The sequence below is a fragment of the Misgurnus anguillicaudatus genome, chromosome 22 (genome assembly GCF_027580225.2).
Source record: "Misgurnus anguillicaudatus chromosome 22, ASM2758022v2, whole genome shotgun sequence".
Taxonomy (NCBI): Eukaryota; Metazoa; Chordata; class Actinopteri; order Cypriniformes; family Cobitidae; genus Misgurnus; species Misgurnus anguillicaudatus.
This window is the reverse complement of record NC_073358.2, coordinates 3163211-3179241: the sequence shown is the minus strand read 5'-3', so window position 1 is coordinate 3179241 and position 16031 is coordinate 3163211. Positions and strand designations below refer to the sequence as shown.

Here is a 16031-nt window from a genome sequence, read left to right as displayed (position 1 = left end):
AACATGAAGCCTACACGTTACACTAAATTAACTGTTTAATAACACTCCCTCTTAATTTATTTATTTATTTACTTCTTATCACTTTTATTATTTTATTAGTAGCCTATATTATTTTCTTTTGTGGTTTTAATGTAATTATATTTTATATTGTTTACTTATATTAATTGCGGGTTGTAGAGCTTGAAATATGTATAAGTGTATTTTAATGCTTTTTTAAAATGTAAGTACAAATGTACACAAAATATATATTTTTTAAATGTTAATTTGTGTAAAGTTTTAAATCGAAAGTCATAATAAACAAGCATTAAATGAGGTGTAATGTACATATTGTTACACGTATGTCATTTACAACATTTATACAGTTATTTAAATGCATGCTGGTGACAGTTTTGCCTAAATTTTAATTATTCTTTTTAAAAGCTCAGACTAAAATGTACAATATCCGTTTAAATCTTTCAATATTTCTCTGTGTGTTTGCTACCTTAACTAATTTCGAAACACTTTAAACTTTAAAGTTTGTAAACTGATTTGTCTATAATAAAAACAAATGTTAATGTGTGTTTGAATCGGTTTGAATGAATGAAATGCGCGAATCTATTCATAGACGGACATTTGCCGCCTTAAAATATGTTACATTTAAAGGCATAAGAATCCAAATTTTATTTAATGTTAAAACCAAGCACAATATTAAACATTCCTTTTTGCGAACAAAATATATGGCGATTTATTTATTGAAGTCAACACAAATAGCAAATAATACTGAAAGGGCGTGTAAATATTAAATTATTAATACGATAATATTTAAAAAGATGTGATCATTTACTTTTCAAATGTTATAACAAAATATCTAAAGGGCGCTTTATGAAAAATATTAATTCTTTTAATATCCGTGTTTACTATTGGACTGAAGAGAATTTTATTGTTGAAGACTTTTTATCTGATATAGAAAAGATAGACAATTCCCGATATTCATAAAGCAATTATAAAAAATGATATATATGTGTGTGTGTTTGTGTTTATGGTTTCCATGGTTTAACTACAGTTAACAATTTTTAATGTTCGTACGGTGACGCTGTAATGCAGTGATTATTACGTCAAGTTTCAGAGGCTATAAAAGACAGCGCGCGCTTCATTGTTTCGTGGGTTTTCAGTTCGGCGTGTTTTGGTTCTTGTTCACAAGTCCAAGGCGATTTTCTGTGTTTTTCCTGGTTGTTTGTTTGTCTTTGTGTGTTTTGTTCGTCATGTTTCCCGTCTTTGTTATTGACAGAGGATCACGACGATTCCCTTCAGCGGAAGAGCTTTCTGCTGCTTTGAATAACGGGTCGACTCTCCTGTTTGTTAAGGAGAATCGGCCCGTTGTTGCAATCAGCAGACCTCTATCTGCTCCTGAATTCACTGAGCCCTCCGTCCCTGTGTCACAGGAGGAGGCGCTCAGTGAACCGGGCAGTCCGCATGAGGGAAACACAGTGGATGCTGAGGTTTCGGTGAGGCCGTTGTCTACAGCAGAGGAAGCCTGTAAGTTCATACATATTCACCTCTGTAATAGTCCAACAATATCTGTGACTGATGTACAAACAAAAAACACTGAGTGAAATGTGTGAGAGAGAGACACTGTTAGCAAAAGGACTTTTTAATGATTAATAATATTCCCTTATGAATACTGATCGTTTTGTTTTTTTCAGTTAATTCACTTTTTTTAATAATTATTTGAAGTTTTGAAGTGTTTTGCTGTCCTTCACCACCATATGACACTGAATCTCAGATTGACAATCTTGGATGATATGCTGGATTAATGGATGATCCTTGAATCCTTAATTCTTATCTGTTCTTTTCTCTTACAGGTCCAGAGGAGAAGGCCATGGTCAAGGTTGAAGACACTGAGGAGGAGGCGTCAGAGTCTTCTCCTGATCATGTGCTTTCTCCAGTGTCTGGTTCAGGCTCTGTCACCGGCTCTCTTACTGAAGGGTAACATAAGACTTACACAGCATACAAACTCTTTGTTATAGATGTCTGTACTCATGTGTCTAACCGGACTTATTGTTTTGATATATTTGTCGGATCAGGAGTTCCTCTGTTGTTGATGACTGGAGTGAGGTTGAGCCCCTCAGCATGGAACCAGTGCTGTCTCTGCCGTGGATCGGTGAGGTGGTCTCCAGAGAGGAAATGAAGCCACCGGCCCCCGTGAAAGGTGTGGACACACTTGATTTAGTATATTTGTGAAAATTATTTTGTTGTCATCAAGTTTTTTCATTTAACCTCTTTGCTTCATTCTCAGAAGGTTTTCCAGAGTGGAAAGACCTCTGGTACACGGTGGACTTCAGTGCATCTCGTAAGGAGACCACCACACCACCATCCACAAGTGCAGGCGGCCCACATCAGGTGAGATTCTGTCTGTTTGTCTCATTTTCAGAGAGTTTTTATAGAGAGGAATTAACGTAATCACTAAAGTAAAACATCACATTTCAATACCAGCCAGAGTGTTAAACAGTAACTAACACATAACCTGATGATGTGATTTCTAGGAGAACATCAAGGACCACGAGACTAAAGATCTCAAGGCGAGGGCGGAGATTTTAGTCTTTGATGTGGTCCGTTTCTCCGGATGTGGTTATGTTTCTGCAGAATTCCGGTAAGGACTCACAGATCTTCAGTTGTTTTGTTGCAGTAACATTTTTGTGTTTTGACATCCAGCGATTAAGTCACGCTGATCAGATGCCTAATTAATTGTTAGAGAGCCGAGATAGTTTACAATGATAATTTTTCTCCCATGCAGATTTAAGGTAGGGCGAGCATTGGTGGACTTTGCCCTGACCTCTGAGGAGGCATGTAGTCTCGTGAGGAAGACTTTGGACCGGGAGATGCTCCGCCTGCGTAGAGAAGAGAGTTCGCCCCAGAAATTGATTCACCTTTACAGGTTCATAAAGAGGTATGAAGATCTTTCTCCTGCCACATCTGTCAAGAATGTTTTTCAGTTGGCAAACAATGATGATAACAAAAGCGAATCAGAACATTAGAAGTCATACAATTTAGATTGATGCTGCGCTTAAAGAGAATCTTATTAATGTATTCAGTTTGGACAAATGTATTCTTCCATTTCTAATAGGTTTAGTTACAATATGTTAGTTTTGTCTGTATGCAAAAATAAACAGCAATTGCTTAAGCACTAAAATCATTGCAGAAACGGTACTCACAGTTTTTCCTATGCGTTCCTAGGTATCCCATGATTTTTGTAGGCATGAAGTGCCAACTTTCTTCATGGGTCCTCGAGGATCTTTATGATTCAGACCTCTCTTCAGAGGATGAATCTGATGAGGTTGTACCTGCTGCTGCCCCTGCTCCTGCTGACCCTCCAGCAGTGATCCTTCCCTCTCCTCCTCCTGCACCTGCTCCTGCTGACCCTCCAGCAGTGATCCTTCCCTCTCCTCCTCCTGCACCTGCTCCTGCTGACCCTCCAGCAGTGATCCTTCCCTCTCCTCCTCCTGCACCTGCTCCTGCTGACCCTCCAGCAGTGATCCTTCCCTCTCCTCCTCCTGCACCTGCTCCTGCTGACCCTCCAGCAGTGATCCTTCCCTCTCCTCCTCCTGCACCTGCTCCTGCTGACCCTCCAGCAGGGGTTCTACCCTCCTCTAGTGTGTCTCAGTAAGTTAAACAAATTGTGTCAATTTTTATCTGCTACTATCATAATATTACAAGTAGCTGCCGGTAAATGTTTGCAGAAACAGTTCTTAACAATATATTTAAATATGTTTTAGATCTTCACCTCCGGATGGGTCGACTGCTCCGGTTGAGACGCCTCAGCCGCAGACGCCTCCATCCTCTCAGGTAGATTGTGAACATAATTGGTGTTAATAATAATGAAAAAGTAGTTTCATGTAAATGTTTTATTTCTGATTGTTTTACTTACAGCAAAATAAAGCTGACGAGGTGGAGAACATGGAGGTGGAGACTAGTTTACCATCTCCGTAAGTTTATCAAAGTCTCTATAACTTCATCTTTAACCAGTCTAGTATTACCTTTAGCTGTGTTTTTTAATCTTCTTCAGTAAACTTAATATTTTTTTTTAAATGTTTGCAGAAACAGTTCTTAACAATATATTTAAATGTGTTTTTAGACCTTCACCTCCAGATGGCTCAACCGCTCCGGTTGGGCCGCCGCAGACGCCTCCATCCTCTCAGGTAGATTGTAAACATTATTAGTGTTAATATAAATGATAAAATAGTTTCATGTAAATGTTTTAAATCTGATTGTTTTACTTACAGCTAAATAAAGCTGACGAGGTGGAGCACATGGAGGTGGAGACTAGTTATTCATCTCCGTAAGTTTATCAAAGTCTCTATAAATTCATCTTTAACCAGTCTAGTATTACCTTTAGCTGTGTTTTTTAATCTTCTTCAGTAAACTTAATATTTTATTGTTTAAATTTTTGCAGAAACAGTTCTTAACAATATATTTAAATGTATTTTTAGACCTTCATCTCCAGATGGGTCAACCCCTCCGGTTGCGCCGCCTCAGCTACAGACGCCTCCATCCTCTCAGGTAGATTGTGAACATTATTAGTGGCAATTTTAATGTAGAAGTAGTTTCATGTAAATGTTTTAAATTTCTTATTGTTTTACTTACAGCAGCATAAAGCAGACGAGGTGGAGGACATGGAGGTGGAGACAAGTTTAATATCTCCGTAAGTTTATCAAAGTCTCTCTAAATTCATCTGTAACCAGTCTAGTATTACCTTTAACTGTTTTTTAAATCTTTTACAGTAAACTTAATATTTTATTGCTGAAATGTTTGCAGAAACAGTTCTTAACAATATATTTAAATGTTTTTAGACCTCCACCTCGAGATGGGTCAACCGCTCCGGTTGCGCCTCCCCAGCCCCAGACGCCTCCATCCTCTCAGGTAGTTTGTGAACATTATTAGTGTTAATTTTAATGATAAAGTACTTTCATGTAAATGTTTTAAATCTCTAATTGTTTTACTTACAGCAAACTGGTGCAGACAAGGCGGAGGACATGGAGGTGGAGACTAGTTTACCATCTCCGTAAGTTTATTAAATTCTCTCTAAATTCATTTTTAACCAGTCTAGTATTACATTTAGCTGTGTTTTTAAATCTTTAACAGTAAACTTAATATTTTATTGTTTAAATATTTGCAGAAACAGTTCTTAACAATATATATATAAATGTGTTTTTAGACCTTCACCTCCAGATGGCTCAACCGCTCCAGTTGCGCCGCCTCAGCCCCAAACGCCTCCTCAGCCCCAGCCGTCTTCATCCTATCAGGTAGATTGTGCCAATTTTTTGTGCCAATTTTAATGATAAAGTAGTTTCATGTAAATAAGTCTTTAGCAGAACTTCTGTTAATTTTAATTTGTTTTAATAAATGTGTTTTAAATCTAAAATTACAGCAAAGTAATGAGATGGAGCTGACATCAATAATGGCCAGACTCTGTCTCACGGAAACTGATATTAAAGCTCAGTAAGTTTATCATAGTCTGTCTGTTTTAGACTTTACATTTTTTATTTGCACAAATGTTTACAGAAACAGTTCTTAACATTATTTTTAAATGTGTTTTAGACCTTCACCTCCGGTTGGGTCAACCGCTCCGGTTGCGTCTCCGCAGACGCCTCCTCAGCCCCAAACGCCTCCTCAGCCCCAGACGCCTCCTCAGCCCCAAACGCCTCCTCAGCCCCAGACGCCTCCTCAGCCCCAAACGCCTCCTCAGCCCCAAACGCCTCCTCAGCCCCAGACGCCTCCTCAGCCCCAAACGCCTCCTCAGCCCCAGACGTCTTCATCCTCTCAGGTAGATTGTGCCAATTTTTTGTGCCAATTTTAATGATAAAGTAGTTTCATGTAAATTAGTCTTTAGCAGAACTTCTGTTAATTCTGGTAAATTTGTTTTAATAAATGTGTTTTAAATCTAAAATTACAGCAAAGTAATGAGATGGAGCTGACGTCAATAATGGCCAGACTCTGTCTCACGGAAACTGATATTAAAGCTCAGTAAGTTTATCATAGTCTGTCTGTTTTAGACTTTACATTTTTTATTTGCACAAATGTTTACAGAAACAGTTCTTAACAATATATTTATATGTATTTATAGACATTCATCTCCTCACGGGCTGTTGGCGGAGGTCACGCCACCTCAGGCCCAGTAAGTTTATCAAAATCTCTCTACATTCATCTGTAACCAGTCTAGTATTACTTATATTAAAATGATTAATGCTTATATATTACATACTTTATTTTTTACAGTAAAGTTAAATGTTATCAGAAACAGTTCTTACAGTATCTTTATTTGTATGTGTAGACTTTCACCTCCTCACAGAAAAGCGCCTCCTCCCGCCTCACCTCCACAGTGTCGCGCTTTTAAGCGTCCGCCTCCTCCGTCACAGGTAGATTTAAACCGAAGCCTTCAGTAGAACTCAATATTCATTTTAATTTGTTTTAATATACGTGTATTTAATCTTCAGGATGAGATGAAGCCGACGCCAAAGACGGACAGTCGGAATAGGCTGTCGGCTGAGGTCACGCCGCCTCCGGCCCAGACGCCATCATCCGCTCAGGTAGATTTAACCGTTTAGACCTAAATGTTATTTGTGACAATTTCATTGAGAATTTCATTTCATTTATTAAATCTTTGATTGTTTTATTTACAGCAAAATAAAGCAGACACTGCCGTGGCCGACTGTTCTTCAGTTTCTCAGTAAGTCTTTATTTCAGCCTTAACCTTTTTTATATTACATTAAGTTTTTTATTTGAGATGTTTTAGTGCTTGAATGTTTGAATTCTCACAGTACTTTTATATGTTTATAGACCTTCAACTAATAACAGTCGGCCAATCCGGCAAGTGTCTCCTCCCGCCTCTCCTACAAAGCGTCGTGCTCCTAAGCGTCCGGCGTCTTCACAGGTAGATTAAAACTGAAGTCTTTAGCAGAACTCAATGATCATTTTAATTTGTTTTAATATACGTGTATTTAATTTTCAGGATGATCCGGATGAGATGGAGCCGACGCCGAAGAGAAAGAGGCTAAATGGGCTGTCGGCTGAGGTCACGCCTCCTCCGGCCCAGACACCATCATCCTCTCAGGTAAATTTAACCGTTTAGACCTAAATGTTATTAAGTGACAATTTCATTGAGAATTTAATTTAATTTATTAAATCTTTGATTGTTTTATTTACAGCAAAATAAAGCAGACGCTGGGGAGGTCGAGTGCTCTTCTGTGCCTCAGTAAGTCTTTATTTCAGCATTAATCTTTGTTAAACTACATTTAGTTTTTTATTTGAGATGTTTTAGCGCTTGAATGTTTGAATTCTCACAGTACTTTTATATGTGTTTATAGACCTTCACCTCTTCAGAGACATATACCTCCTCCCGCCTCTCGTCGCCGTCTTTGGCGTCCGGCTCCGTCTTCACAGGTAGATTTAAAGCGAAGGCTTTAACAGAACTTAATGTTCATTTTATTTTGTTTTAATATACGTGTATTTAATCTTCAGGATAAGATGGAGCCGAAGCCAAAGAGGGCCAAACTTAACAGGCTGTCGGCTTGTGTCACGCCTTCTCCGGCCCAGACGCCATCATCCGCTCAGGTAGATTTAACCAAAGACCTAAACGTTATTAGTGACAATTTCATTGAGAATTTCATTTCATTTATTAAATCTTTGATTGTTTTATTTACAGCAAAATAAAGCAGACCCTGCCGTGGCCGACTGTTCTTCAGTGTCTCAGTAAGTCTTTATTTCAGCCTTAACCTTTTTTATATTACATTTAGTTTTTTATTTGAGATATTTTAGCGCTTGAATGTTTGAATTCTCACAGTGCTTTTATATGTTTATAGACCTTCAACTAATAACAGTCGGCCAATCCGGCAAGTGTATCCTCCCGCATCTCTTCCTAAACGTCGTGCTGTTAAGCGTCCCGCTCCATCCACTTCACAGGTAGATTTATACCAGAGCCCTGAACAAAACAAATTCAATTAAAAAAGTTATTTGATGTCTTAAATCTCTGTTTGTTTTATTTGCAGGAAGCATCTGAAGGCATGGTATCAGACGCCAAGAGACCCAGACTTGATGGGTTACTTTAAAAAAAAAAGAGAAGAAGAAGAAGAGACCCAACTTCACCTCCTCAAACCCAGAGCAGAAAATAAATAAAAATATTTTGATATTAAACAGAGTAGAGTAGTGGAGAAAACAAAAATGAGAAAGATTGTTTGTGACGCATTCATTATGTTCATTTATTGTGTCAAACTTAAATGTAATGCGATTATCAGCCGCATCAAATGAAAAGAGCAAAAATCATGATCAGGTTTTACCAACATTTCCATCATCCACTAGAAAGCACTTACAACCAAACTTACTGTAAACCTAATAAGACAAAGAACCAAGTTAGGTTGAAATCACTGAGAGAGAAAGTTAACTTAGTCTAAAGTTTCTCTGTTCTCCTTTAACTCCTTTAGTAACACTAAACAGACAGATCACAGATGAGTTCAAACAGTTAACTAACTTAAAATCAATACAAGGTCTTTACATCTTCTAACAATCTGATTACGAGGTTAAAAGATCAAAAAGGTTTTCAAACGTCTCTCTACAGCTTGACGTATAATATATCAGAGATTTCTGACTGCAGCAATAACTTATAAAACATAACACTTATTTTTATTATCATAAGAAAACATTGAAGTTTATTGGTTATGACGTGGACGACTAATGAAAACATAAATCATTTCTGAAGAGTTTGTTTTGAATAAACACAGTAAATCATCTTTTATTTAATATTTAAAGGTGAAAACATCTGTAAGAGAGATCTGTATATGAGCTGTTGACTGTTAATGTTTGTATATAGCACATGATTCACATTGTTTTCTTTATCACACTGCATTCAGGGATCTTGATGGCCACATAAAGGAGGTGATCTATAAATCAACACAACATTTTATTCATCTGTTTCAGAGGTAAGTCATTTTATTACAAATGTTACTTTATAAAGTCACTGTTTTATTATTATAAGTCATTTCAATGATAAACATCCAGTGATGCTCTGAATGAACTGAGATTTATTGAACACACAGTGTTTCTGTTCATCTCATGTTATTCTTGAGTATTTATAGAGTAATATTTCATCCTGAAGAGTCTTTAGTTTGATCAGATTTATAAAAGAGAGATCAGCTTTAACTCTGGAGATGAACCGCGGGAGGAGTGAGTCAAGAGCAAGCAACACACACAAAACATTATCTCACTATCTCTCTCTTGATAACTTATGATTCACTACATGTTCATATCAATGATTAATTCATGAATCCAGCTTTAAACAAACACACACACACACACACACAACTTCGCTGTTACTCTGTTTCAGGGTTTTTTTTAGTTAATGATATTTATCTTCAGAGGACGTCTGCGCATGCGTGCACTTATGATGAGCGTTCAGCAGTGCTATATTATAATGTTTAAGCACTTTTATTACATTTACAGATGCAAATATCAATTGCTGTCTATCTCTGTCTGTTTTCTTTTTGAAAATAAAATATTTTTTAATAAAATGGATTGTTGTTTGTGATTGGACTGAATACTATACACATACATATGTTTATTATTAATATATCTCCAAATATCAGTGGATGCATAAATTAAACACAAGTTACATGCAATTCAATCAGTTACTGAATGTTACAATAAAGTACATTTACACATCAATTCAAAACAAACTCATCGCTCTCTTTTACTTATTAGATAATATGAGATCTTAATTTATAATAAATGTGTGTGTAAATACATTGTCAATATTGAGCCAGAAACTTTAACCTATACTTGTCCTCTGTACATTTGATCTATAGTTGGTCTTTTTCTTTAAAATGGGCCTTTTGCAGCTACTTTCCTGAGCTATCATTTTTTGAGCCAAATGATTAAATGATTAATGACATATTATGTTACTATGGGCACTAATGTAACATTTCCATTCTCCACTTCTGTCACAGCAGATTGTTCAATGCAAATGAATTATTATTAGTGTAGTGCACTGAAAAAGCATTACACAAAATTATTGAAAATCTGTAAGGACTGTAAAGTTTGCAGTTGCTTTAAAAAACCATAGGTCTCCCATTTCTGTTCCTGGAGGGCAGAAATCAGTCTCAACCCCAATCAAACACATCTGAACCTGCTAATATCACAGGGCTGACAACGTTTGAGTTTATCTTGGAGTGAGATTTAATGGGGGGAGAGGGTGTTTGAGGGTTTATAGAGGGTTGGCATCTTGGGGTGGTTATTAAATTATTTATTACAATTATATTTCACTAATTGATTATTAAAGAATAAAATCGTTATGTGTGATCTTTACTAAAATAACCATTTGCCAAACAACTTATTTGATAACAGTGTGGATTTTTTGCTCTTTCTCTATTGAATTGTTGCAAAAAAGGTTTGCATTACAAATGCAATTACATTTTTTAAATTAAATTGAATTAAAAGCTTTTACTGAGTTTAAAGTCTGTTATCATTTTTTTATCCCATCAAACTTCTTAAAAGTCTAATAAGTGGTCTCTGTAAAATTGAAATTGATTGGTGCTAATTACAATACACCAAAACCTATGAGTACTAAAAACTAAAAGTATTCAGATTTCATACAATAATCTTTTCAGATTTAGAAGTTCAATTTTAGTCAGCTCCTCTGACAGTATCTATATCTATTACCACAGAATCATTGTACAGGTAGGTATACAGGTACTACTCAGCACTATGGCATGAATGTTGTCAATAAAGCTTTTGTTAAACCTTAAACATTCCTTTAAAGTGGTCAGGTCTGCATAACAACTAATCATTTGCAGAATAAAAGTTTTTCTTTACATCATATATGTGTGTGTACTATGGATAATATAAATACACACACATACATGTATTATATATTTAATGTGGCACTTCCTCCTCACAGCAGCAGTAATGTGCATTGGTGAAAGATGGATACAGTTAACACTCATTTATACATCACTCATTATATTATCAAAAATAGTGACAATAATCCAAATTCAGAAAAAAACTGTCACAATCTTATAAGATCGGTAAAATTGCACATTTGCATCAGGCTTAAAAAACAAACCTCACCCGGATTGAATCAAGAGCGTATCGGTGACGTAATAACTGTGACGCGCATGAAAAAAATAAAATATTATAATAATAAAGATATTTTTATTTTTGTACAAATATTACCTCCAACAAAAAGTATGGGATTTTGAGTGAAAAGCTTTAATAAACAAATCTACATTAACGTACTGGTTTATTTTGCAGAAATATGACAGTAATACCACACAGTATCAAAACAATATTACAGGGCTAGTCAACTGGCGGCCCGCTGTTCACCTTTGGCCGTTTCTTTCTCAATCGGAAGGCTGCAGCCTCCGGAGGTCGCATATGCAGACTGCATACTTCATCAAGATTAAGTTAACTGAGCATTACATTCACAAATCATAAGCATATTACAACAATTTACGATTAACTAAGAAAAATAGTCAACTTTATAATTGTTAAAATTCTGAAATAAGACTTAATCATTCATGTATGCAGCCTGGAAATGCGACCTCCGGAGGCTGCAGCCTTATTGAGAAACGGCCATAGTCTGATTTAAATTCAGCGTGGTTATTTTTACCTTACCACTGTACAAGACAACACAGAAAGGGGCTGTGTGGGGTGCCAACCATCTGCGGGTGCGTACTTATTTGATCCAATTCGAGCTTTGGATGCATTAAAAAAAATAAACTTATGCGACTACACCGCATGTGACGTGGCGACCGGAAGTGATGTATTTCAGTGTGTTCCAATCAAAACTGTGTGCAAAGTTGAAATTATTAATTATTGTTTGTTTTACTTTATCAGTAACACTCGAATACTCTAATTACTGGTAAGTAAATTATTAACTATATATTCGTAGATTAAAGGTTCTCTCCTATGACAGATTTACGATTAAACTACATTTTCTTTACGACTGCCCCTAGGGGGCGAACTCCCGACATTTATATCTGTTTAATGTACAATGGAAAGGCTGTTTAGCATATCTATAAAATATTAAAAAAGAAAACATGTAGTGCAATTTTAGTCATTAGGGGAAGACTGGCTATATGTTGTGGGTACTTGACATGAAACAATTAATGAAAGTAAACAGTTATGAACAAAATATGTTTAGGAGTGTTGATCTCTTACACTTTTACTATTAACATTTGGCTCTTACATGTTAAACTGCAATTGTTTTTAAAATATTAATAAAGAAAATATGAGTTTTCAGTAATTAAAAGGCTTTCAAATTTCAAATTTTTTTGAAAATGCATGTTTTTTTTTTCAAATATACTATAACAAAAGTAACAAAAATGACAACAACACACACATATATGGTAAAAGTAAAAAATATATCAAAAGTAAAAATAGGGGTAAAAGTTTGGCCCGCGTCATAAAATAAAATCTTAAAATCTGGCCCCTGAAGAAAAGTAGTTGAAGACCCCTGCAATATTACATACAGAATTTTGTGGTAAAACGACCCCCCCCCCACACACACACAAAAAAAAAATCAACCAGACCAGACAACTTCCACACCAGATTCGTGTGAAAGTTAAAATAATTAACAAATGATGTTTTTGAAAACTTTTCATTATTTATAACTGTGTTAAAGTAGTTCAAAAAAGTTTAAAGATCTTTGCACAGTTAATTTGCATCCCCCTCATGTGCTGCGCCCCACACAGCATGTCCCGTTTTTGCCCCATATCGATTCAAAACTAAGTTACTCTGCCCACCAAAGCATGTAGAAGAAACTATTTCAGAAAAAAACATTTGCCGATTATAACAAAATACTTGTTTATTTTGAATGTGGTCGCTCAGGAATGGACTCCAGATTGCAGTCCTCATCTGTGTCAGCTGAAGCCCTTTTTACATCACGAGAAGAAAACACACACAGAAAAAAAGATTTTAGTTTGAGTCAAAAGTTAGAGACATACAACTATTTGTATTAGAAACTATGATGTAATATACATGAACATATATACATTTATAATTACAAATGCCTTATGTTTGCTAAATAACTCATGCTTATAATGCTCAGCATTGCTGATAATACTCATATTTCTCCCACATATCTTATTTTCTTGTTTTTAGTTTTTATGTTTTATCCATCAGATTCATATCACTATAAACATGTGCATTTACATAACATGTCATGGAAAAATGAACACATGTAAATCTCGTGTCATTTATTTTACAATCAAAAACAGCTAACATGAAACAAAAACTGTAAATGCATGATGAACATAACAAAACAAACTTACTGTATCTGAGCAGCAGCTCCACTGCTCAATGCATCTCTGGTGACGCGTCTTTATTTTGATAGAGTCTGGTCTTTTTGCACCTCGCTCGTGCTCCTCATCACCTTCTCCAAAACAAAAAAGTAATCTGCAATCGACGATCCAAAACGGAGATATTTATATCTAAACCTTATCGTTTCTTTAAGCTCTGTATAACTAGCCATAGCCGCTAGCATAACAGCATTTGGTTGCGCAAGCGTACGTGTGTTTGGGCAGATCTGCGCAGACGCACATTTTACCGACACAAACCAATCAAACTGAATCCTTGTAATCGTTTAAAATGATGATTGGTTACAATCCCCATCAATCAAAACTTTGTTGGCTAGGCATTGGCTGGCTTTATTTTGGCTTCATCCAGTCAACACCTAAGGAACGCTAAATGACAGCTCGCTTACCCAATGATGCTCTCCCTGGGCATTTTAAATTCTCAAACCTTATATGATTGGACAAAACAGAAAAAGGCGGTGTCATTTTTTCGGGGAAGAAATGAACGGAGTAGAAATAGATTACTTTTCAAGAATCGATATTTCATTGAAAATTAACTTTTTTTTTATTGAAAATGAACATGATCGATCATACTAACCGGAAGCGCGCATGTAAACAAAGGCGGATCTTTTGGCATTTGTCCCTATTTTTCGTTGTTTTGGATTAAAATTGCGGGATGCATTTTAAAGAGTGGACACCCACCCACTGGTGTTGAGATGATATGTAAGTATTGTCCATATTAATATGCGGTCCGTCTGCATTTCAATTCATCCTTTCCACTCCAGTGTATTATGAAAAAACAAGATATGAACATGAACATGAAGTACAGAAACCCATAGATAGGCTACGCCCCTATCCCGCCCACGTGCCTGTGCGGGTTACGTTTAAATAATTTTGAATGAATAGTTTCATAGTTAACTATTTATGCTGTGAGATTTTATTTTAAGATTTTTAAAGTGTATCTGACACATGGATGGGTGTCTCTGGGCTAATATGCCCCGGCTATCCACCGACTTAACAACCTGGCCTGAGATAAAACCTGAAAGCGTGTGTCTCACTTTTGTTTTAAGTGTTATTTGCAGTTTTAATATTTTTATAAGATTTTCTGAGATAAGCTTGATCTCTATTTGAAGTTTGCTTTTGCACACGCCACCATTTTAGAAATGCGTTGAAGTACACAGATAGTATCGCGAGAAGATGACGTACACGCGCACTTAACTGCATCTCTCTTAAACAAAAATTCACAAATTACATCAACACCAATAATTGTCACTAGACTTGCTGATATAATTGAAACAATAATTAATTTAGATTAAACTGGATTTGTAAATTTGTGAAAGACCACAGCGTATTATATGTCAATGTGCGTCAATATTATGTCAATTATTTATTTAACCATTTCTTATTGATTATGCAACTTAAACTTGAAACAGATGCGAATAATGACATTAGACACTGAAAAGCTATTGATAAACTTTTAAGTAAATGTACAAAGCACATCACTTAAATTAAACATTTATTAAATTATTTAATTTAATTTATAATATATGTAATAAATAATAAATAATAAAGTATCTAATGAAATTTATTAAATCATTAACTGTCACATCATCTTCAGGCTTCAAATACTTTTTGCTCCCGGATTTCTAATTAGTTTACAAGCTATGGCGTCACTTAATTCTGCAGGCAGCTATGTGAGACTGATATGATGTCTGTTCAGGAGACAATATCGCACCAAACTTGCACAATTTCTTAAGGTTCATGTTTAGTACGAGGAATAGTGATCTGAAATAAAGTTTACCAAAATAATATTAAGGATAATCTTTTTTTGTTTATATTTTTGCCCATTTTACCTTTTATTTAAACAGTGATAGAGGAGAGAGGGGTCGCCGAAAGTGCGAAAGCACCACATGTCGGAGCGCTGCCCAATAATAACTTCATCGGCTCCGACGGATATAAAAAAAAATTTATTTCTTTTTGTGAAATAGAAAATACAGAAAACATGAAGCCTACACGTTACACTAAATTAACTGTTTAATAACACTCCCTCTTAATTTATTTATTTATTTACTTCTTATCACTTTTATTATTTTATTAGTAGCCTATATTATTTTCTTTTGTGGTTTTAATGTAATTATATTTTATATTGTTTACTTATATTAATTGCGGGTTGTAGAGCTTGAAATATGTATAAGTGTATTTTAATGCTTTTTTTAAATGTAAGTACAAATGTACACAAAATATATATTTTTTAAATGTTAATTTGTGTAAAGTTTTAAATCGAAAGTCATAATAAACAAGCATTAAATGAGTTGTAATGTACATATTATTATGTCATTTACAACATTTATACAGTTATTTAAATGCATGCTGGTGACAGTTTTACCTAAATTTTAATTTTTCTTTTTAAAAGCTCAGACTAAAATGTATATCCGTTTAAATCTTTCAATATTTCTCTGTGTGTTTGCTACCTTAATTAATTTCGAAACACTTTAAACTTTAAAGTTTGTAAACTGATTTGTCTATAATAAAAACAAATGTAATGTGTAAAACAGTTTGAATCGGTTTGAATGAATGAAATGCGAGAATCTATTCATAGACGGACATTTGCCGCCTTAAAATATGTTACATTTAAAGTCATAAGAATCCAATTTTTATTTAATGTTAAAACCAAGCACACTAATACAATATTAAACATTCCTTTTTGCGAACAAA

General features: G+C 35.3%; 1 protein-coding gene and 1 long non-coding RNA gene across 2 annotated transcripts; one reads left to right on the top strand and one right to left on the bottom strand.

The window, feature by feature from the left end:
- The first annotated feature begins 2032 nt into the window (after nt 1-2032).
- On the top strand, nt 2033-6916 carry LOC129439394 (uncharacterized). The gene is made up of 22 exons (XM_073860365.1): nt 2033-2188; nt 2276-2379; nt 2523-2629; nt 2774-2926; nt 3214-3639; nt 3753-3822; nt 3907-3962; nt 4112-4175; nt 4260-4315; nt 4467-4536; nt 4623-4678; nt 4827-4896; nt 4983-5038; nt 5192-5279; nt 5405-5475; nt 5575-5800; nt 5930-6000; nt 6101-6151; nt 6308-6392; nt 6471-6563; nt 6657-6703; nt 6814-6916. The coding sequence occupies exons 1-22, from the start codon at nt 2110-2112 to the stop codon at nt 6914-6916; spliced, it is 2202 nt and encodes a 733-aa protein (XP_073716466.1). The 5' UTR covers nt 2033-2109.
- A 5895-nt stretch (nt 6917-12811) lies between these two features.
- LOC141358909 (uncharacterized) lies at nt 12812-13563 on the bottom strand. Its single transcript, XR_012365438.1, has 2 exons — nt 13296-13563; nt 12812-12896 (listed from the first exon to the last, which is right to left on the bottom strand). It is a non-coding gene; the product is annotated as an uncharacterized lncRNA (long non-coding RNA).
- Between the last annotated feature and the right edge of the window lie 2468 nt (nt 13564-16031).

Bases quoted from the DNA above. Each gene is read 5' to 3' on its own strand.
- LOC129439394 (XM_073860365.1), top strand. From the start codon at position 2,110: ATGGAACCAGTGCTGTCTCTGCCGTGGATCGGTGAGGTGGTCTCCAGA. The intron at 4,176-4,259 runs GTAGATTGTAAA...TTTTACTTACAG, and splicing joins AGACGCCTCCATCCTCTCAG to CTAAATAAAGCTGACGAGGT. The intron at 4,316-4,466 runs GTAAGTTTATCA...ATGTATTTTTAG, and splicing joins GAGACTAGTTATTCATCTCC to ACCTTCATCTCCAGATGGGT.